Here is a 21607-nt window from a genome sequence, read left to right on the forward strand (position 1 = left end):
GCAAATCTCCGTTATTTTGCTTGTATTTTACTATAGCTGTCTTAATGTGATTTCACCTCAACAGAATGTGTAACTTTGATGTGCCAGACATTTTCAGTAAAAATATAATTACACAGATAGACATTATTAATTCCCAAATTGGTTTACAACACACCGCCATTTGTATTTATATCTATATTGTCTCACGGGTTACCCGAAATGCATTCTGGATACCGGCGTAACCCCTCTACTACATATATAATGAAAAGGAAACTGAGACGGAAATGAAGAAAGAACTAATTTTGCAAAATCACTAGTTCCAGAAGGATGTAGACAGCATCACCGTCGCACACCGTATTAATGATTCCTAAAAGTTTGGATGGAACATTCGTTCAACCCACAGCCAGTTTTAATGAATGATGCATTAGGGTTATATTCCAGGCAATAAATAACAAACGTCGTAAACGTTCCAGGGTGTAAATCTCTACATACTGTATGTTACTGACATGACCTTTGAGGTTTAAGACTGTGTAACCTTGGGCAGAGTACTACGAGTTTTGCGTGATTCTGCTGCCTTTCGTTTCGCCATTCTTTGTCGGTGAAGATAAAATAACACTCTCGTGCTAAAATACACACCTATTGAATTATGAAATATCTATGGTAAGTGGTAATGTTACATTTTGTTGTTTCATTTGGTTGTGCCTATACACAGTTAGAACTATTTAAGTTTAGCGCCGTATATATGTTTTTGTTGAACTAGAATGTATACTGTGATACCCAAACATTATTACTCAAAATTGGTCCATGTATTTAAGTCCCACGACGTTTATCGCATACGGTCGCTAAATAGTGCCCTTGCCACGTAACAAAAACAGCGACCATTGCATATTCTCTATAGTATAGCGCCATTAGACATGTAAGCAACGGAAGTATTTTTGTGGTACATTACAACAATGCAGTATGGACTACAGGCAGGGGCGTCGATCCATTCTGAAAAGTGGGGGGGACACTTTTGCGGCCGCGTAAGCAGCCAATGTCCGCGGTTGCGCAGACAGGGGGGTGTCTGAGAAGGGATGTGCGGCATGTGCCCCCCTCAGAAGGTAGACATTTTTGAAAAATGCAACTAAAATGAATTCATTTGGTGCATACCTTTCAGATAACTTTCGATGAATTTTATTACACATTACCCAATCACGTGGCCTATCCATCCATGACTTGCATTTTGGGGATCTCCATATTCGGAGTTGTTTACAAAACATGTTCAATAGAATGTTCCGAAATGTTCTGTTTTCTCCTTTTTTCTTTCTCATTGTTCTAGGTAATTCCACACATAACCAGGCCTAGACACACACCAGGTTGATTATTGTTTATCATTTTTATTATATTATCATATTTATCCAGTTAACTGCTTTAACTTATGAAATGATTATACATAATCAAATAAAATATAATTATTTAGAGGCATGTAACACATGTTGCTCGAGAAATTAGACTAATCAAACCTTCCAAAAGTACGGCGTCTGGAGTCTGAGTTGCTGACAAACTCCTCTGCTATTTCTCTGATGTTTACCTGTTGCAGACGTTCACGATGGACATTAGAAACCATAAGATGGTTTAACCTCTGCTGAGTCATAGTGCTACGAAGCCATGTCTTCATACGCCGAAGAGTACTGAAAGATCGCTCTGCTTCTACAGAGCTGGCAGGAGAGACGAGTATTAATCGTTCTGTATTCCTCTACAGATGATGCTTGGTACTGACTGTAGAAGAAAGATATGTTTAATCGAAGTGAGTCGGATAGCTCTGGATACTTGTTCACCAAATCTTGGTGGTATTCACCTTCAAGTAACATTGACGCCAACCTCTGTTGCTCTTCTATGTCTGTGGAAGTAAAGTAGTTTATCATGTTGACACTTGCACTGTCCAGGACCTTATAGTATTCACTCCTGTACAATCCTTCAATTGACAGATCAGATTCTCCTCCACCTGTGTCATACCTGGATGGAATCCTGTGTTTGCGTATAACCAGAGGGTCAAGTTTCCACTTCTCTATCTTCTCCTCTGTATCTTTGAAAACCTCCCTGAAGGTTTCTTCCGAACGAAGTCGCTGCAGCTCATTTTTCACCCTCTCAGCAGCTTCAAGCATACCGGAGATATTAATGGTATTACCTTGCAAAGCCTTGTTAAAATTTTCAAGACACTTGATGATAGGCAGTGCAGCTACCAAGCCTAGTATGCACTTTGCTGACTTTAGAAACTTTAACAGCCCAGTTGCTCGTGATGCTACGTTGGTTCCAAACTCAGATGACGCTGTTCTCAGTGCTTTGATGACATCTTCGTAATTATCTAGAAATGCCATAATAGATGAACCACGAGTGAGCCACCGTGTTGGGCAGATAGGTTTTAACTGGCTTGGTGGTTTACGACAACCATCCACATTATCATCATCATCGTTATCGGGATGCAGGTACAAATTTTTGAATCTACCCGAACCCTTGTATAATTTCCCCAGCTCCTGAAGGCAATCTAGTGCATCTCGTATGAAGGGTGATGAAGGGACAGCTTTCGATACAACCAAATGTGAAACGTGTGCGCCACAGTGAGTGTAGGATGCCAGGGGTTGGACTTTCTTTATTTCAGCTTGGCAGCTGTGGTAAATCCCAGACATATTGCTGGCTCCATCATAAGTCTGTGCTCTAAGATTCTCGATTGGAAGCTGGAATCGTATTAATACATCCTTTAGCATTTTGCAAAGAGACAAACCTGTTGTAGATGACATACGATACAGGCCTATAAATTCTTCTCTTACATTTAAGTTAACATCTACATATCTGATACAGATCGCCTCTTGCTCCTGACCAGTGCAATCCTGTGTGCCATCAATAATGATACCAAATGTACTTTTGTTAGTAGCACTGCTCTTATTAATTTCAGTACATAGTTCCCTGAGTACTTTGTGACTCATAAGTTGGAGCATTTCGTTCTGCTGCTCAGGAGACGTATGTGATATTTTTTGTTTAAGCCATGATTTCAGATTATCATCATCCTCTGCTCTTAAATTTAATAAGGCACGGAAATTACCCCCTGTCGCATCTTTTCCACGAATAGCTAGTCTTTGCTGAGCCAAGTACCATAGAGATGTCAGGATCTTCAAAAGAGCCTTCTGCGCCAAGACTTGATCTGCCCGCATTTGTTTATTCAGTTGAACATCGACCCCATCAGACTTATTCCACGCAATAAGGCTAGCTACTGACAGTTTATGGGCATAAGACCTTTCATGATTCTGGAACTTTTCCACTGCCTTCTTCCAGTTTTTGAAACCCACTTTAACAAAAGTATCTTCTTTGCATTTTGCCATTCCTGTAAGATGCTGTCTTGTTGCTTGTAAGCAGTTGAAACACCAATATCATAATCAACATGGAGCCAAGGGAACCTGTCATACCATGACGTTTGGAACTTCAATGTCCGATTGGTTAGCATCTGGACTGGTAAGTAGACATATTTGGGTTGATAGGGTTGGTAAGATGGTTGGTTAGGTCGATTGTCTGCAGAGCTTGGTTGGTCAGATGCGTCCTGTGGCACTGAGATTGGTAATGGTGGGTTGTCAGATGATGCGTCAGATGTGGAAGAACTAGATTGTACTGCAGCTGCAACAGTGGCGGAGCTTGAAGTTAAGATAGATGTCGGCTCTGAAGATTTAAATGATGTGGTAGTCGTCGTAATGGATACAGAAAAAGGTGAAGCCATCGGGGATGAAGTCCTGGCTGGTAAAGAGGCTGTCACAGATTGCAATGTTGGTGATGTAGACACCAAAGTTTGGAAGTTGCGATTCAAAGATCTACAATGACACAATAAATAAAATACATAAGTAAACTGTAAAACCTCGTTCAAAAGCAACCATTTGGTTCAGGGCCATGACAGCATCTGAGTGACTCTTGGCACTAACTAAATTGCAAGAATGTAATCAATGATTATATTTCATTAGGTCACTTAAGATGTTGATATTCTGGCCTCATTAAAAAATTTTGCCATCCTTTAACATCTCGATAGAAGTCGAATTGATTTTCGTTTTTCAAGTGGATTCCTAACAGCTCACTATTATAGTTAAATATAATGGGAGTCCCTCCATATTATTGGGTAACAGTAACGCCTTGGTAACAAAAGAGCCCGGCTTTCTTATGTAACTGGCAATCTATGACGCAATTTAACAATACAAGAAACGTGAACAAAACAAAATCTTTTGTTATTCAGAAACTCGAGATTTGAGATGACCCATTGTTTAAATGGCAGAGAGAGCGTGCCACGTTTTGTGGTTTTCAGATATTCATTGGACCAAATTGTAATTCCTATGAACGAGATTTTACCATGTTAAGGGTAAATAGATATATCATTTTTTATCAATTAAGTAAATACTCTTCTCATCAAAAACGTTGCTGCTGCATGTATTAACAGTTAGTTACCTTTTAGAGCCAGGTGCACTAAAAAACGAATGCAATGTTTGTTGCTTGTTCGACTTCGTTGGTACCTTAACAGTGGGCTGTGCTTGAAAGGCTGTGAATGAGGAAATATGATTATGTATAATTACAGAGACAAAATTTGGTTTTAAGTCCACTCCATCGTGCAGCTAGACTCGCTTAAAGACTCTTTGGTTTAAGTATTAATTTTGCATTGCCAGTGATTCGTACAGTGATAAATTTGCTTATGTACTCGTGTTTGAAAATCACATACTCATGTATATTTGACTGAAACCTGATTAAAACATTCACTGTGTTTACATCTGACGAACGTATTATAGCATGAAAATCCCCCTTTTCCCAATATTGCAGCCTAGGTGTGTATAGCCTTCCACTTCATCCCCCATTTTTCAGAAGGTGAATTTGAGGGGGTGGAATAACACCTCCAAAAGTCATCGGTTTCAACCCATTTTGTTTTTGCCATTCTTTTGTCCCCTTCCTCTTTGTTGCCTCTTTCCTCTTTCTTTCCCCCTTTCTTTCTCATTACCCCCTTTCTCTCGTGTTTTTCCGTTCCTTTCTTTCCCCCTTCCTTCTTGATCTCTTTCTCCCTCTTTCCCCCTTCCAAGTCTATCATCTTTTACGTCCCGTGTCCAAGGAAGCGGTCTACCCCTGCAACCTCTCATTCCACGCCACTATTGTAACCTGTAAAAAACTTACCTAGAGGCATATAGTGGACGCCTTCAACAATGTGCCCAACACGGAATGGTTGCAAATGTCCGGGTGTTTTGCAATCGATTTGAAAGAGAACAGAAGCAGCTTCGCGACACCCTGATGGTTCCTTGCTACTGACAACTATTATATCCCTCTCTAGAAAGTAGGCAGCTGATTGAATTACCCATTGCTCTGCGAATTCACCATGCGACTTCATCTTCTTCACCTCAGCATTACTGGGCAACTGACCAGTCTCATTCAGCTGTGTCATCAGTTCGGAAGCATCATCCTTATATATAAAAGAAAAAAAGAAGGAAACAAGATTTTGATTAAACTTGTTGGATAACTTGGTCTTCTAATCAAAAATCACATTTTTTAGGGCTCATACCGACAGACTAGCAATCACAAACGGAGGAAGGGAAGGATACTACTTTAAGGAAAATATTTTAACTACTTCACCAAGTTCACTCCCGGTGTGCACTGCACGTTTGAGAGCTATGTTTGTACTCGTAGAACCAACAACTTGCCTATCAACACGGTATCTACTATTTTGTAAGTTAATACACATGTCATCGCATTCAATGAAAATATTATTGCATTTTCAAAATAAAAAATGAAAACTGAAATGAAAACTTCAAATATATAGATTAACAATTATTTGCATATCTATACGTCTATTTTAGGCTTTTGACTGTTACCCACTGAACTTAGACTAAACGGTTTTAAGACGATGTCTTGAAACCTTTTGGCTTCTCTAGCTTGTCTAGAAATAGTATGTTCCTTCTTTCACTTCTTTCACAAATGCTTACCAAATCTTGAAAAAACTTCACTGAATCGCTTCTGAGAAGAGCCGCCTGCTCAAATGCTGATTTGTTCTGATACTTTATGATGCCTAATGTATCAAACTGTGCTACTAAAGAGTGGAAAAAGCACGAGCCATCGCCGGGAACATCGCACATAATCTTCATTCCCAGCGCATCAACATTAACTTCTAATTGTTGTCTCTCTGTCTTGGGTCGCTTCTCATTGCACAACCCACTTGCACCCTGACGTTTCCTTGAATTAAGCATCTACAAAAAAGAAAGTTAATTTCTTATCATTTACCCAAATTAACACGGATTTCGTGACGATTTTGTGAAACAAGCGTCATAGCTAGAAATAATACTAGTAATACTGTATGCTATTATATCTAAATATTCACAGGCCTATTAAAACTATAAACAGCATTTCCAGCCCCAAATGGAGCTAGTTAGAGTTTTGACCTATAGCTTTTTCGGCTCAGCCTAATATAATGTATTTACCTCAGAACGAACTCAATTCAGGCCACAGTCAGCTGGCGCACACGGAAGTGTAAAATAAATATGATATGACATGGGTACATACTACATAAAACTAAATAAGAGACAAGTTGTGAAACGCGTTTTGAGATTCCTACAAATATGGGAAAAATACGTTGGGGTTATATTAAGCCAACCGCTAACAAAATTCTACCAAATTCATAGTTTTCGTGTGGATAAATCCTTTGCACACGAACACCTAATTACACGAAAAACATAGAACACTTTCCCGGGGTATTTGAAACCGAAATTTCATCCAACTGTAAGGCAGTTGCTGATTGGCCACTGAGTTGAAATGACAATTTTTGGTTTCAAATACCCCATGAAAGTGTTATATGTTCTTCGTGTAATTAGGTGTTCGTATGCAAGGGAATTTTCCATACACAAAAACGCCTATTTTACGTTAGCAGAAAGTACTAAATTGAAGTTATATACTTACTGTGATTTGTCAACGTAGGTAGATATAATTAAAGGCTTGTGTAAATTCCCGGGTAAATTCAGATTGCACGGGTGACTGAATTTACCTTTCGCGGGTTTAACGTAGACAGCTCGTATCCATAACTTGCTACAATTCGGCTACTCGGTCTTGCGACTCCCGCATTACACTCCTTAAAGACTGAGGAGAGACTAGCAGTAATATTGCGGGATGCGGGCTATTTTTATCTGATGAAGTGCAGGAAAGTTTTGCAAACCATCGTGCGATGCTGGGAAGAAACTACCATTATCGTAAAGGAAGACTTTAATAGGCCTATTGTTAATCAAGAGATTTTCACCTGGGGATTTTCATTCTTGATCATTAAGAGTACAGTACATGTACACAGAACCAAAGGCCTTACACAAAGGCTATATGCTATATGATATAAGCCTAATATTGATACTTGGGTAGGTCTCGAAAGTGGGGGGGGGGACATTTGATATTGTGTCCCCCACCCTTCAGAAAGTGGGGGGGGACGTGTCCCCCCTATCCCCCCCATGATCGACGCCCCTGACTACAGGGCTATTGGACTCCTTTACATTCATTGGTTGCTATTTATGTATCATAGTAACCAGTAAGAAAATAAATATGTATATTTCGGCAATAAATGATTATGAATTAAATGTTGGTTAAAGGAAGAGGGGTTTTTGGTATTAATTTATTAGAAATTGAAAGCTGTTTTGTATTCCAGTAAATATGCTATACGAAATGTGGTATTCTTCCTCGTGAACTTTCGAACGAAAATTTATATAGGTAAGTCATTCTGACCATGATATGACGGCAGAACATATTCGTGATGCAAGTGATTTGAATTACACATGTAGGTCGGAAACACCGCGCGTGCTCACTACATGCTATTTCATAAGCCTTGGGTCGGGGGCAATAGTGTATACCGGATAACGTGGTAATGGGTTCCAATCTCGCTCGTTGAGTGTAAAGTATATAACATTTATTTTGTACACGCACTATATATTATTACGTTATGACTATTTACCATAATTTGCATATTATACGCACAACTGATTGCTTTTGCTTATAGATTGAACACCAGGCTCCAACACTGCGCACTAACGTGAAGCAATGACATCTCCCAGTGAAACGAGTACTACAGCAACCAACCTAGACGCCCCTGATATCATACAATGGGGTAAAGATAACAATTTAAATGACGTAACCATAGAATGTCTTAAAGATGATGGATTTGACAATTTTCCTGCACTGAAACTTATGACAGATGAAGACATAAGTACATTGAATATCAACAAAGGCCAGAAACGACTTCTTCAACACGCGTTGAAAGAAACAAATCAGCTACATAGCTAGCAACTGTCTTTTGCATTTGACGAAGTGAAAGCAAAAGCAACTTTGCATTTTAACAGTTTTGTAAATAGACTTGCAAGGGATATTGGTGAAGGTGAGCGATTAGGGTAACATTCACTAACCTTAGCTCTTCTGAAATATACTGAAACATGTATTACATGTTTCACAATGTAAAATATCATCCTATTGTTACAGACACGTTTTATAAGCTGAAATGCCTATGCCATAACTTATTGGATCGCTCTAAAGTTGAAGAATTCAAACACTCATCTGAACTAATATTAGCCCTAAAAGACGCTGGACATATCAAAAATGACAACTTGGATTTATTGGTTGCATTATTCAAGGAAGCACGCAGATTAGATCTTGTTGACGAAATCGAGGAATATGAGAATTAAAAGAAGCTTGGACGATGAAGGAATTGATTATCGGAATAAAATACCATGTTGTGGTAATTTTTCTTTATGTCATTTATTCGAATAGTTGAGACCTTCGGAAGTTGTGTGATTCACAATGTTACTCTTTTTCTATAGATTTCCCTCTCATAATTGGGATTGATAAAGGTAATATGAACGATGTACAACTGAGGGCTGTATCACTGGTTTTTCATGAAAAGATGAAGATCATTAAACAGAGCAATGCATCAGACTCAGAGAAACGTCAAATGATGAATGAAGTTCTTCAAGAGCTGAAGGTAGAATTGAAAGAGATCAAGATGTCCACCGTTAAATTCATTGTCAGGTGTTGGGGTTTGTCAAACTTGAATGTATTAAAGGAAGGTATACATTCTGGTAAGCTCAACAAACTGTTAACCCCTGTCTTAGTTACGGATGAAATGAAAGCAATCGTGAAAGATGACGACATCAAATTACAAATATCTGTTTCTGTAGATCCAATGCACCTTGAACATTGTGAACGGTATTTTAAAGGCAAGTTTACATATTACGTAACGAAATGTCGTTTAAATGAAGTATGTAAATTACACTGAACCAGAATATGCCAGTGACATGATGATTTTTGTTTGCATTAATCAATACTAAAAAGGCATTCCTTGTTGATGATAACACATGAAGTATATGGAACGAAGTAAACACTTATATAGAATGTAAGTGATCATAAAACTATGACACACAAAGTGAACATTTCAGTAATAATCATTCAATAATCAATTTCACTATTACAGCAATTAGGAAAGAAGAGAATATATTTTCGATGGCAAGGACACACCGACAAGGTAAATCAATAATGGAAGCTCATTTGAACATCAAGCACCTGAATCTACATTACAAAAGTCTACCATGTAAAAAAGCACTATGTGTATTCAGGGAAAGTATACTACATGAATGTCTACAGATGTCTACAGATGGCAATTCATTTAAGGATCAAGAAGAAAGTCGGTTGAAACACTCTATAAGAATGCAGACTGACAACCTTACATTATTGCAGAAAGAGTTCAATGAGAAACATATGGAGGTATTAGATGACACTTTTATTAAAAAAGAGAAGAGAAGAGAAAAAGGTTTGGTCTCACATTTGGTCTTATAAGTTCAGTACCATTACTGACAAAAATATATAAATGCTTTTATGGCCAATACATTACTTACAGCGACTTTGAATTGTATCATCGATGTTTATCTACAACTGCCTTTTCATTTTCTGTTAACAGAGACAACACAGATTAAGAAGTCCTCGATTGTAGATAAAACTGACGTCTCAGGTGATGCAATGGACGAAACTGGTGATATAGTGGACGCATCAGATAACACAGTGTTTGTGACAGACAATACAACTAACGTGTTGGGTGATACAGTGGACATATCAGGTGATAAATTGGGTTTGTCAGGTGATTCAGCTGTGTCAGCTGAAATAGAACCATCATCTCTGAACACAAGCAAGCAAACAGGTCAGTATTAACCACTATACCGCCCGCACCATTGTTTGTACACCAGGATATTTCTGTGATTTAGTATATGTTTTCAGAGACCCTTAGCATGTTGCAGTAACATGATCCTTTCTCTTTTGTCATCACAATCTAATGTGAATTTCTCTCAGATGTATATGAAAAAGACGTCACATTATGGTATATCACTAATGATACACCATTAACGCAAGCAGATTAGGTGCAATAACATCTAACCTGTAACGATGCGTCTATGTACATGTACCACACATCCCTACACAGTCAGTTGATATGCAGTGGCCTTCTGGATGAAACTGTGCGTACATGTACATTATAGCATGGTGTTAGGACGCGACCGGGTGTCGAAATGGCGTACACGTGTTCTGTTTATTCGGGCATTCACTATAATACTAGTATGCTACTACACTCCATACATCAGTCACTCTTTCCCTTACAATGTAAATAATTTGATTTACATTTAATATTTGATCAAAACTATTTTATTCTCAATGTATTTTCCCATATGAGATTATGAATGCCCGGGTGAAGCACATTTCAACAGTGACGTTTTATGCAGACTGAGGTGCCAGTGACAGTAAAACTATTCACGGTTTGCTGCTTCATAATGACAACAAATACACTGATATTGGCAACGATACAAAATAATAACAATAACAATATCCCCGTAAACTCCTGACTGAGACATATTTGGTGCTCCATATATGTCGTTATTGGCGATCATATAATTGCACAGAAGTAACTATTTGAATTTACAAAATACAAACAACTTATTGTCGATGAAAATATAACTAACTATGAAAATGACATACTATTATACTATTACTCGATGAAGAATTAATGAGCAAATCATGTCTGACAAATCAGAAACCACAATGTGTATGGCTTATGTATATAATGTTTTGACAGAAGGGAAAATGTGATAATCGTATAATTATTTTTTTTTTATTTTCGTAGCTTCTAAATGTTTTTCACGCAAAAAAGAAAGTGGAACCTCACATATTCAACCACACGAATCTGTACAACTTTTGTTAGTTCAGCAAACATAGCGTTAATGTGAACAAAACCAGACTTTTTAAAATCTATATATGTGTATTAAAGTGAAGGTGGTTGTAGAAGAATACATTTAACAATGTATGTTCCCCCACATACTTTTGTTTAATTTATTGCTACTAAAGTTTCAAATTTCAAAAAGCTGTTATATCTACCGTACGAAATGTGTGTATAAATCTTTACTCGAATGCTTGTTACATGCTATTCTATTGTTAAATCTGGCTTTCCACTCATATATGTTGTAATAGATGTACTATATCTGACAGTAACGTACAACACTGACTATATTCATTATTTATTTCAGCAGAAAAAACATCCATACTCGAAAAATTGAAACAATTATCATGTCACTTCACTTGGAAACTGGAAGAAAATTGTACAGGTGATTTCAAGGTAAATGTGTTTTGCAAATGTGTAACAGTGATCAATCTATGTTTGCTCATTATTATGTTCGTTGTCGGCGCTGTCAGAATATTGAGTTATGTAATCTGGCTTCCCATTGAATTTATTTATTCAGTGATGATGAATTTAGGTTAGGGTCACATGAGTTGATGCCGATGTCAGCAATATGATTGTTTCATAGTAATGGAAATGGGTCTATTAGAATACCCACAATATTTATTAGAAATGTATATATAGTATCGTACATTTAGAACGTACCAAGAACACAAGTTTTTTTTATCACATAACTGTTTTATTCATCAATAGAAGTACATGGAATCTATAGACCATCATTTGCTGACTACTCCAAATGAGATGGGAGTTCCTTCTAAAGCATTGAAGTCATACCTCTTCTTGTCAGATCTGAAAGGAAATTCAAAGGACATAGAACGAGCTGAGAATTGGATAGACGAAGCTTCGAATGATAACATTATGGAGCTAGAAAACAATGATTGGGCAATGGGTGACAAGGTTGTTCTTTTAGCAGATAAAGCATGGATTGCATATTATCGTGGTGACTTTGAGAAGGCCCATCGATTCATTATTGAAATAGATGATGTTCTTCCACAATTAATAGAGAAAGCATATGCATGTCGATTGGCTCATGAAGCTTTCGCGCTACAGTGGTTCGGCAGTACACACTATGAACATGCCATCCAGTGTTATAAGCAAGCATTAAAAAGGTTCCCAGATAACATAGATTGGCTTTTTGGATATGCTAAATTAACTAACAAATCAAAAGTAGAGGAACGGTTGTTGAGACAGGTGTTAGCTTTAAATCCTAACCACGGGTTGGCAAGACTACATCTCGCGAGATGCGTTGTGAAGCGTTTGTCTGAGGCATTACATGATGATAAACATAATTTAATAGTTAATGTACTGCATAATAATTAATTGTTTACCACATTTTCTTATTAGTCTTAGTGAAAAATCTAAATTAAATGAATATCTTACAGTGATATATACATATGAAGGACAGAATCATTAATTGGTTATATGCATTTTTGTCCATATATGTCATTCTCTTAAATATCTTGTAATGTCAATATTAAGATTTTGTCAAGTTGTATGTTTGTTATCTTGGAATGTCGTTATAGATCTAGTTACATGAGGATTTTGAATTCAAATTTATTTGGTGTTAGAGCAAGTATTGGGGCAGCCTATTTGCAAACTCGCTTACGAATTAGTTAACTGCTTGGGTTTTGACTGAATCGTTGGCCCCCGGTTCTCACTGGCGCTGACTCATGGCTACGCCTATTCTTGGCGAATCAATATTACAGTCGAGAACATACGATTTTATGTAGTGGAATATAAATAAACGATTCTGTAAACCATTTGTACTACATCGTCTATGTTTTTTTCTTCTAATTATTTGAATATACTAAGATTGGAAGTAAATGTGGTCCCCCGATTGTATTTTAATGCAATATATTGTCCCTCACCCCAGGCGGAGTTGTCAACTACAAATTACTGAATTTGATGTTTGTGTTTACTTGAGATGTCTTGAGATTTTAAAACTAACAAATCTGTCAGTGCCATAGTCAACTACAGTGCATGATTACGCATGACACACATTTTTATAAATATCTGAAAGACAGCACAAAAACACACTATTCTTTGCTTCTGTGCAAATGAAATTCTAATAATTGTTAGTAAACGTGACAAAAGCCCAGGTCACGGCGAAATTTGAACTAATGAAATTAAAAAAAATATTTAATAATATTGTTTTTCACTGTTATCTATTATAAAATTCTAATGAAACTTGGTACATAGATGTTCTGGAATAATGCTCAGACCTGATTAGTTTTTGGTTAAAATCAAATATAATGCATATAATGCACTGATTTGCATATTAACTAGCTAGCAGATCTTAAACATTTTCGTGTAATATTAAACATATTTCAATGAAACTTGGTAATACTATAATGTTTAGACCTGATTATTTTTGTTTGAAATTGCCTAATTTGCATATTTATTAACCGTTTTTAAGCATTTTCATTTATTTCTCATGTAAAATTAAAGAGTAAATGTAAATGCTTAGGGATAAGCCATATACTTGTTCAATTTGGGGTTGAATTTTGTGTTTACTAATTTACTAATTTGCTTACATTAACCAATGTATGGGAGCTCCATAGACCACATTTTAATGACTCTAGGTATGTTTAGATAATCCACAGTTCCGATTACTTCAGGGTTGAGATCCATGCATATTAATTACTTGTTATTAGTTTCATGTGTGTTTCTCACTATGCATAACTATAATGTGCTGAGTACTGTTGCAGATAGGGAAATGTAACCGATGCTTTATTTTTTTTTGTCTGCCAAGATATATAACCAAAATATTAATTCATCATATTTGGTCATTATTTCATTAAGTATTCATAATTGTTAACCATAGCTATAATTTGCTCTATTACTGTAAACAATTAAAGACATAGACAAATCTATATTGTCGAAATAAAACACATTTCAATGATTTGCATCCATTAAACACAAATCTTTTTATGTGTAATGAAGATGTGCTTCTAATTTAGTAAATACAGTATTACTTAGTTGTCCTTCATGCTTCCAATTCGGGAGTTCTTTATAAGCTTTCTTTAATTTATGTTTTATAAATCTGATATTGTAGGGTCATGAATTTGATATCATGTTTATCCTTTACATCAGTTTCGCAGCTTTTAAATGAAATACAAATAACATGTGAATCGCAAATTGTCATTGTATTACGCCCCTCGATGTACTTATAATTATGGGGATGTGCTGTCAATATGCCCAGACCATCGACCCTTTTCAAACAGCCAAATTAGTTTTTGCAAATATTATCAATGGATAACATTTGTCTGTTCGAGTGCGATATATAATGCATTTTGCCACAAAGACCATATTCCAGTTTGTGGCGACATGACAGGGCTGTGTGACCATCTTCCTGTCGAAATGGCATCATGACAATTTATTGGCGTCATCCATATACCTGGGTGAACACAAGCACCTGCAGTCCTTAACCAAGGTGTTCCAAAGGTTGTTTGTGAATGAAATTCGGCCAGTTACTATTAATTTAGCCTTTCCATTGAGTTTGTGATACAAGTTAGAAGTCGACGCATTTTTAATGTTCCATCCAAGGTAGTATATAGCAGTCACGACTCAAATGCTAATGATAGTTTCTTTGTAGTAACATAGTAAACAAAATTTACATGTACACAACGTTTATCAAGATATCTATGAATAATCAAAGTCTAACTCGTATGCACTCAAAAACATACCGATACTGTTTTGGCAATACAAAGTTCTATCATGTATCAATTGTGAATGTCAATGTTCCATTTCCTACATGCACTTACTTACTGCCACGATATATGTAGAATACATATGTAATTTAATGCAAAAGCATCACACCTTGGAAGACTATCTCAGAGTAATGCCCCAAATCATTATAAGATGTATATGTTTTGTTTACCGGTATTTAAAATCAATTACTTGTATTATTAGGTAGGACAGGCACGTTTAAAATCAATACGATACTACTCTAAGACATAAGGGATTATGAGACAAAGAGGAGACAAAGAAGAGACAAAGCCATGTCAGAACGAAATTAACTGTAATAAATTGTATTAAAAAGGCATGGCTATCTCAGTATTGCATTTTGTCGTGGTGTTGACATAGATTTTTTTTTTGGTTCTAAACATATAGATGGCGTTTATCCTTTCGTATTATCAGTTTTTGAAGAAAGAACGATAGATGGTTTCCTCCTATTCACCAGAAAGAACCACTTAAGATGATCAGACTTTGAATAATTTCTATGGGATATATCACATCATATTGTAGATCTAATTTATCGATGTGGCAATTGTATAATAGCATTCGATGTTATAACTAATCATACAGGAAACAATGAAAAACAGGTTAATGACTTACTCCAAATAGCACATGCAGTGAAGGTGAAGAACATCTCCCAATCCTTCACCAACAAGCTTACTCATGAGGTAAAAATAAAAGTTGAAAAGCAATGTAGCAGAATCAATGAACCAGATGCGGAACTATTCCTTTTGACGAGTATACCAGGGAAACATCTATGTTGGACACTGTGATTAGAGAAGTTCTATCAGGGTTTGGTTGGTTAAAGTCGTTCCTTACATAGAATGCATATGCAAATTCGTCGAGTGGAATCATGCAGTTCTAGATGTGTAGAATCTTAGGATTGCGTATACAGTCTTTCTTTCCACAGTTGTGATATAGGTCACTTGAAACTTGCCGTGTGTAATTCAAAGAAGTTATCTTTCAATATATATGAAGTGGTATTAGTGGCTTCAACCTTCATCAAAAATAAACTTCATCAAATGTGTATAGCACATTATTAAATGAGGAAATAATATAACAAAATATTTTGTCATTTGTTGAAACCCATGCAATGTTTTGACGCTACGACCTTTGTTTGTCCTGTATTTATGTTTGATTTTCTGTATAACGCTGAATTTTATCTGCTCAATGGCAATATTTGTATGGTTGATTTTTGACCAATAAATGTTCAAATAAAAGTTTGCCAATAGACAAATTTTGAGTTATAGCGCCCTAAGTCAGTTTCTGTGAGAAAACAGGGTTGTTTTCTTGCTCACACAATTTATCTGCTATTTTCCCTGCTTCCCAGTTATCTGGTGAGTTATCAAACATTTACACATAATGTGGCAATGAGTAACAATGCAAACTATAATACAAGAAAATATTCAACATTATCAAAACTCAAGTAAAATAACTCAATTTCAATTTATACATTTGTATTAATATTCCACTTTAATTACATGCTTTCAGTAACTTTGTCGTGGAAATAAAAGAAAGAAATAAACTTAGGTTTATTGATCTGCATTGACTGAATGAAAATCTTTTATACGCATGGATTGGTGACCTGGCATCCACTGTGCACACGATTTGGTGTTCTGAAACTTGATGACGCGCTTATCTTGAGCACATACTTTGATGACTCATCACTTTATGTGCACACATCATCGTTAGAGTGGGACTATGTTACACCTGAAGAATGAAAGCAGACATGATGGCATCTTATTAACAATGTCAAAAATCTGAAATAAATTTAAAATATCAAGATACAGTGCATATCAGAGTTCTCTCGGCGTTGCAGCTAATTTGCATAGTAATTAACGCTTTGAACAAGGAAACCTGCGTTAGGTCAGCTACTTATGTTTACCTCCTAAATAAGGTTATATTTTTGTAGTGTTAGTTAGGTAGACTGTGAAACAGTTTTGGTTTTGTTAAAAAAGTGGAGGCGGGCTATAGTTTTAAAACAAATTTTATTACAAGGTCATTTTGTATGTGTGTGTGAATAGTGATTACTTTTACAGTAGTCATCCAGGTACAGGCATATAGACTCAATAACAAAGCAACAAGAGATTTCATCTATTATTCAAACCTACCCAAGGAGACCTCTTCCACTCCATGTTTGTGGTTTCACTGCTAAATGGATTACTTCTCCATTTCTTATCACTGTCAGACTCACTGGTTTCTGATTGTGAGAAAATGAAAGTTTAACCTGTTAGTGTTAGGTCAAGAACTAATAGACTGGCAGAGGTTATCAAAAGCTTGTGTTGAATTGGTTGATATGGTTCCAACACTGCTCTAAAGTAATTTATTTTCATTTGGAATTTATTTTTGCTGTTTTTGCTGAAAGGGTGAATCCGTCCAATGAAAATACCTACCAGTATAACACATTTAACTCATCAAAAATTGGTGAAAATAAATTTATACAAAACAGCCAATATTTCTTTTCAGTGAAAATAAAGTATTTTCTAGTATGTGTACCTACATATACACATTTGAGTGGTGGGTGGCATCAAAAATATCACTGAACATGAAAAAAAAATTCAAAACATGAATATATCAGGTACAAATTTAAAAAAAAAAAAACTTTGTGCTGAGGTCACAGAATTTAAGTCAACTATTTGTGATGTCTTCTACCATTAAGTGAACCCCAAATTGATGAGAGAAAAAGCGGCTTATTGTACATTAATGATAAGCTGATAGAAGTCTTTCCAATAAACAACAAGACACTGAGAAAGGTAATCAGGAACAAAATGTTATTTGAGATAGCTTGAACTGTAGACATGCATTGTTATTATTATTATTATTATTATTATTATTATTATTATTATTATTATTATTATTATGTATACCTACCCCCTGACTGTGTTGTACAACCTGCCCTATGTTTTGAAGACTATGGAAGTTTTCCACGGTTACTGAACCAAACTTGATGACTTGATCACCAACCTCAAGACCCTGAGAATGAGAATGAGATGAGATGAAATGATGATATTGTTATAAAATACATAAATTCAAGCCCTGGCTATATTTTATCTATCAGAAATAGAATATGAAACCATACAATATGAATAGGTCCACTGTACATCAAAAGCAACTTCTTTCCAAATTGTACGATCTTTACACAAAATTAAAACAAATATATTAATTACACAAATTTATACCAAACAGAGAATTGACGCAAGAGATTGTAACACCGCTTACCCCGATGGAGGCAGGTGATTCAGGTGTAACAATATCGATTTTAGCAAAAGGTTTTCTATCCACTTTCTCTGTGGGTTTCTTCCCAGTTTCTGCAACTTGGTTTACTTTTTCTAAGCCATGTAACGCATGGAGACCTTTCTCTATCTGCTTCATCAATTCTTTATGATCATTTTGAAGACCTAAAAGGAAGCATAATGCACTTGTTTACTCTCAACAGTAGTGCCCTGACTTGCTTCATACTGCCCTCTGGTGTTAATGGTTATTTTTTTCATTTTTGGACACCAGGTGGCGCTATTGATGTCACATGGACATATTGACCTCTATAGTACATCAGTAGACAGACTCACTGTATTGTCTTTATGTAAACTGTATGATGTCCTCAAAATAACTTCATATTACAATATGAAGATTTAATATATCATTCATAATTCAACCCTTTGACACCATCATTTTTTCAACCAGAATTTTGGTTCAACATTTTGCCTATTTTTTGTTTTTTTTCTATAATATTTTTGATCATTTTGGACTAAATGGACATGATTTTTTATTAGCTACAGGCCTAAATCACAATTTTGCAAAATATATTTGTGAAAATTGAAAAAAGGTTAAGGAATGGTGACCATCACGCTGCGTCAATTTTGATATGTATCCCGGATACATTATTTGTTCATACAAGATTTAAACATGGCACTAGCCTTTAAATGTAAATATCATAAAATAGTATGTAGATATTTCAATGTGTTTTACAGTATGCATGTACTTGTATGAAGAGTAGTCTCCCTGTGTGACAAATATACTGTAAGGAACATTGTACTTGCTCTTATTTGAAGCGCATCTTCTGAAAAAATTAAAATAAGATTTAGCGCATACCGAATTATTAAAATATGACTTATGAACATAGAAACAGCTCTATAATTTACGTCAGCTCATGCACTACTAATGGAACAAATATGGTTATTTTCAATGAGATTTATTTCAATTATTATAATATTTTGAACATTTTACTGTGATTCATGCAATTGCCAATGAAGCATTGTAATTTCAAGTGTTCACATGGATTTTAGTAAATTTTACTGAATGCATGAATGCCAGCGATCCCATTGTGAGAATAGATATTTGATTTCAAATTAGTGACATCATGAATTAGCTAAATTAGCTAATTGACTGAAATAACATGTTAGCTAAAAAGACATGTATATTTCACAGTACCCGTCAGTTGCAGTTTCCGTTTACTTACATATTATGTTATGTCTCGCTGTCCGGACAGAATAGATATCAATGTCATTTCTTGGGTAGCCATCACTGTCTATCAGTGCACCATCCATACCAACACCTTGTTGCTGAGAAAATCACATTATTATACATTAACACTACCGGTACTATGTAAACAGTCTGATAATAATAGAGTATCAGTAATACTCTATTGTGTTTTATTGACACAGAAACTCAGCTTAGAGTAACTATAGCGCTATGTTGGAAAAAAATTGAAGATATCACCAGTGCTCAAAATGACTCTGAGTAAACATTCACAGATAAACTGTTTTCTGGTTGTTAGAAAACGATTCGATACCGCCGATAAGCCAGAAAATAACCCATTCCATTTATACAAGTGTCAATGGCAGTTGAATCCAAAGAGTCAATAAACGAGGGCAGTGCATATTAAATAAAGTTACTTGAAATGTTCCAATGTTATTACGTCAGCTAATACAAATGTCTTGTTTCTTTCTGAATTGTGTAATTTTTGAATATTTATAAAAAAAATTTTATCTAAAGAGCTTTGGTCGCTCTTCAATTTAATTTTTAAATTATAGAAAGTGTTAAATCAAATGAATCAATATTGAAGATTTAAATTAAATTAAAGGGTAGTGATAGCAAGCACAGCTTGTACTCGAATTTAATGCAAACAAACTGCTAGTATGTATTATACACATGTTGTATACGTCCCTATGAGACCCATATCGAACAGGAAGCAGCACGACAACTGCCACCCTTTAAAGTCAAGAAGATGTAACACAATTTATTGGTAAACACGTATTCTTACGCCTGCTGCATAGATCCAAAGTTGAAATATTATTAATTTCTGTGTAATGTGTCTCATGAATATTCATTCGTCCATGTGGGTTTTAATTTGTCAATATTAGATATACATGTTTCCACGTATTTTTTAAAAAAAACGTTCATGGTCAGCCTAAGGTGGATTTCAATCATCAATGTTGATGTTTTAAATCAAAATGAATATAAATTGAATATATCCTTGTATTTTTATAAACTTTTCACTCATGACAGCCTGTTGTGAATTTAGTCGTCAATATTTTGGTGAAATTTGAGCATATCAAATAAAAACGCAATATTGACAAACAAATACAATCTATTTCTATTTATATACCCACGATTTAAAGTGAATTTAAATATATAAGGATTTCACACTTTCGGCACCATACTCGTGTTCTCAAGTACGTGTCGTCAGATATAAACAATACATACAGCGGGCGGGTACTAAGAATCATAACAATGAATTGGCAAGATTCAGGAGAACGCCCGACTTTGTCAAACACGTCACCAGATATCATATACACTAACAAATACTGAGAACAACGTTTTAAATACCTTACCGAGTCAAGTACTTCGTAAAGTTCCTTGATTTCTTTCTCAATTGCATCTTTTTTGTCAACGAGCTCTTTTAAACGTTCTTTGATGGAGGCAGACATCTTGAATCACTTCTCAGATTAGACTTTGAGGGCAGTGTTTTGACGCGAGTAGAGCAAGCAAAATGATACTTCGTCACGGTCATAGAGGGACTGTGCTTTCGCGCCAGTTTCTGTAAAATTGGCCCAGAATGTACAGTTACATTGGACATATGTCAGACCAGAAGTGGCGGCGTCTTTTTAGGAGGGATAACCAACCTTGCCATATTTGTTTTATTTCCGGACGACCACAAAAAATACTTTTACCGATTTAGGATATGATAGAATATTTTATTTGGAACATGCACAAACCAAAGCTTATGCAAAGTCCAAAGACATAAATAACAAAATAGCGCAAAAATAAATAACTTCTCATCGGAAAGTTTGTCCATCTCTGGCAAATAAATAAATAAAAATGCGAGAAATTTCAACCTATTTTCTTTGATAGTGCAATAGTGCCTACATTTTTTAAAGTAATGTAACATGTGTCCAACTGAATTGCAATCACAAAAATGGCGAATTCTGTTATCTTTATTGTCAATCCCTACGTGTCTTCGTAATTCTAGTTTATCTCTCAGGCTGAATGTGCGAAAATGACTGAAAATGCTTTTTTGTGTGTATATTTTGAATTCGATGCTAATCCAATGCTTATCCGATTCTTCGAATGCTAACCTCACGCCGGCTGCTGTGAAACTGAAGTATCTAA

The 21607-nt window shown here is 35.7% G+C and overlaps 3 protein-coding genes across 3 annotated transcripts in view; all 3 read right to left on the bottom strand.

The window, feature by feature from the left end:
- The window catches only part of LOC100366335 (beta-1,3-galactosyltransferase 1-like), a 414782-nt gene that overhangs the window by 389331 nt on the left and 3844 nt on the right, over positions 1-21607 (bottom strand). The window lies entirely within an intron of this gene.
- LOC144358443 (zinc finger MYM-type protein 1-like) lies at positions 1472-3335 on the bottom strand. The gene is made up of 2 exons (XM_085498813.1): positions 1789-3335; positions 1472-1676 (listed from the first exon to the last, which is right to left on the bottom strand). Exons 1-2 carry the CDS (start codon positions 3333-3335, stop codon positions 1472-1474), a joined length of 1752 nt encoding a protein of 583 aa, XP_085354939.1.
- Positions 16364-20955, bottom strand: LOC100370355 (26S proteasome non-ATPase regulatory subunit 9-like). Its single transcript, XM_002733675.3, has 6 exons — positions 20830-20955; positions 19455-19557; positions 18218-18396; positions 17870-17971; positions 17110-17198; positions 16364-16708 (listed from the first exon to the last, which is right to left on the bottom strand). The coding sequence occupies exons 1-6, from the start codon at positions 20923-20925 to the stop codon at positions 16687-16689; spliced, it is 591 nt and encodes a 196-aa protein (XP_002733721.1). The 5' UTR covers positions 20926-20955; the 3' UTR covers positions 16364-16686.

Source organism: Saccoglossus kowalevskii, chromosome 5 (genome assembly GCF_978046115.1).
Source record: "Saccoglossus kowalevskii chromosome 5, keSacKowa6.1, whole genome shotgun sequence".
Taxonomy (NCBI): domain Eukaryota; kingdom Metazoa; phylum Hemichordata; class Enteropneusta; family Harrimaniidae; genus Saccoglossus; species Saccoglossus kowalevskii.

What these genes read in the sequence shown, in the direction of transcription:
- LOC144358443 (XM_085498813.1), bottom strand. Translation starts at nt 3,335, where the DNA reads ATGGCAAAATGCAAAGAAGATACTTTTGTTAAAGTGGGTTTCAAAAAC. An exon ending in CACCAAGATTTGGTGAACAA is followed by an intron (nt 1,677 to 1,788) that starts GTATCCAGAGCT and finishes CTCTCCTGCCAG; the next exon opens with CTCTGTAGAAGCAGAGCGAT.
- LOC100370355 (XM_002733675.3), bottom strand. Translation starts at nt 20,925, where the DNA reads ATGTCTGCCTCCATCAAAGAACGTTTAAAAGAGCTCGTTGACAAAAAA. An exon ending in AATCACCTGCCTCCATCGGG is followed by an intron (nt 17,972 to 18,217) that starts GTAAGCGGTGTT and finishes TCTCATTCTCAG; the next exon opens with GGTCTTGAGGTTGGTGATCA. An exon ending in AGTGGAAGAGGTCTCCTTGG is followed by an intron (nt 16,709 to 17,109) that starts GTAGGTTTGAAT and finishes TTCATTCTTCAG; the next exon opens with GTGTAACATAGTCCCACTCT.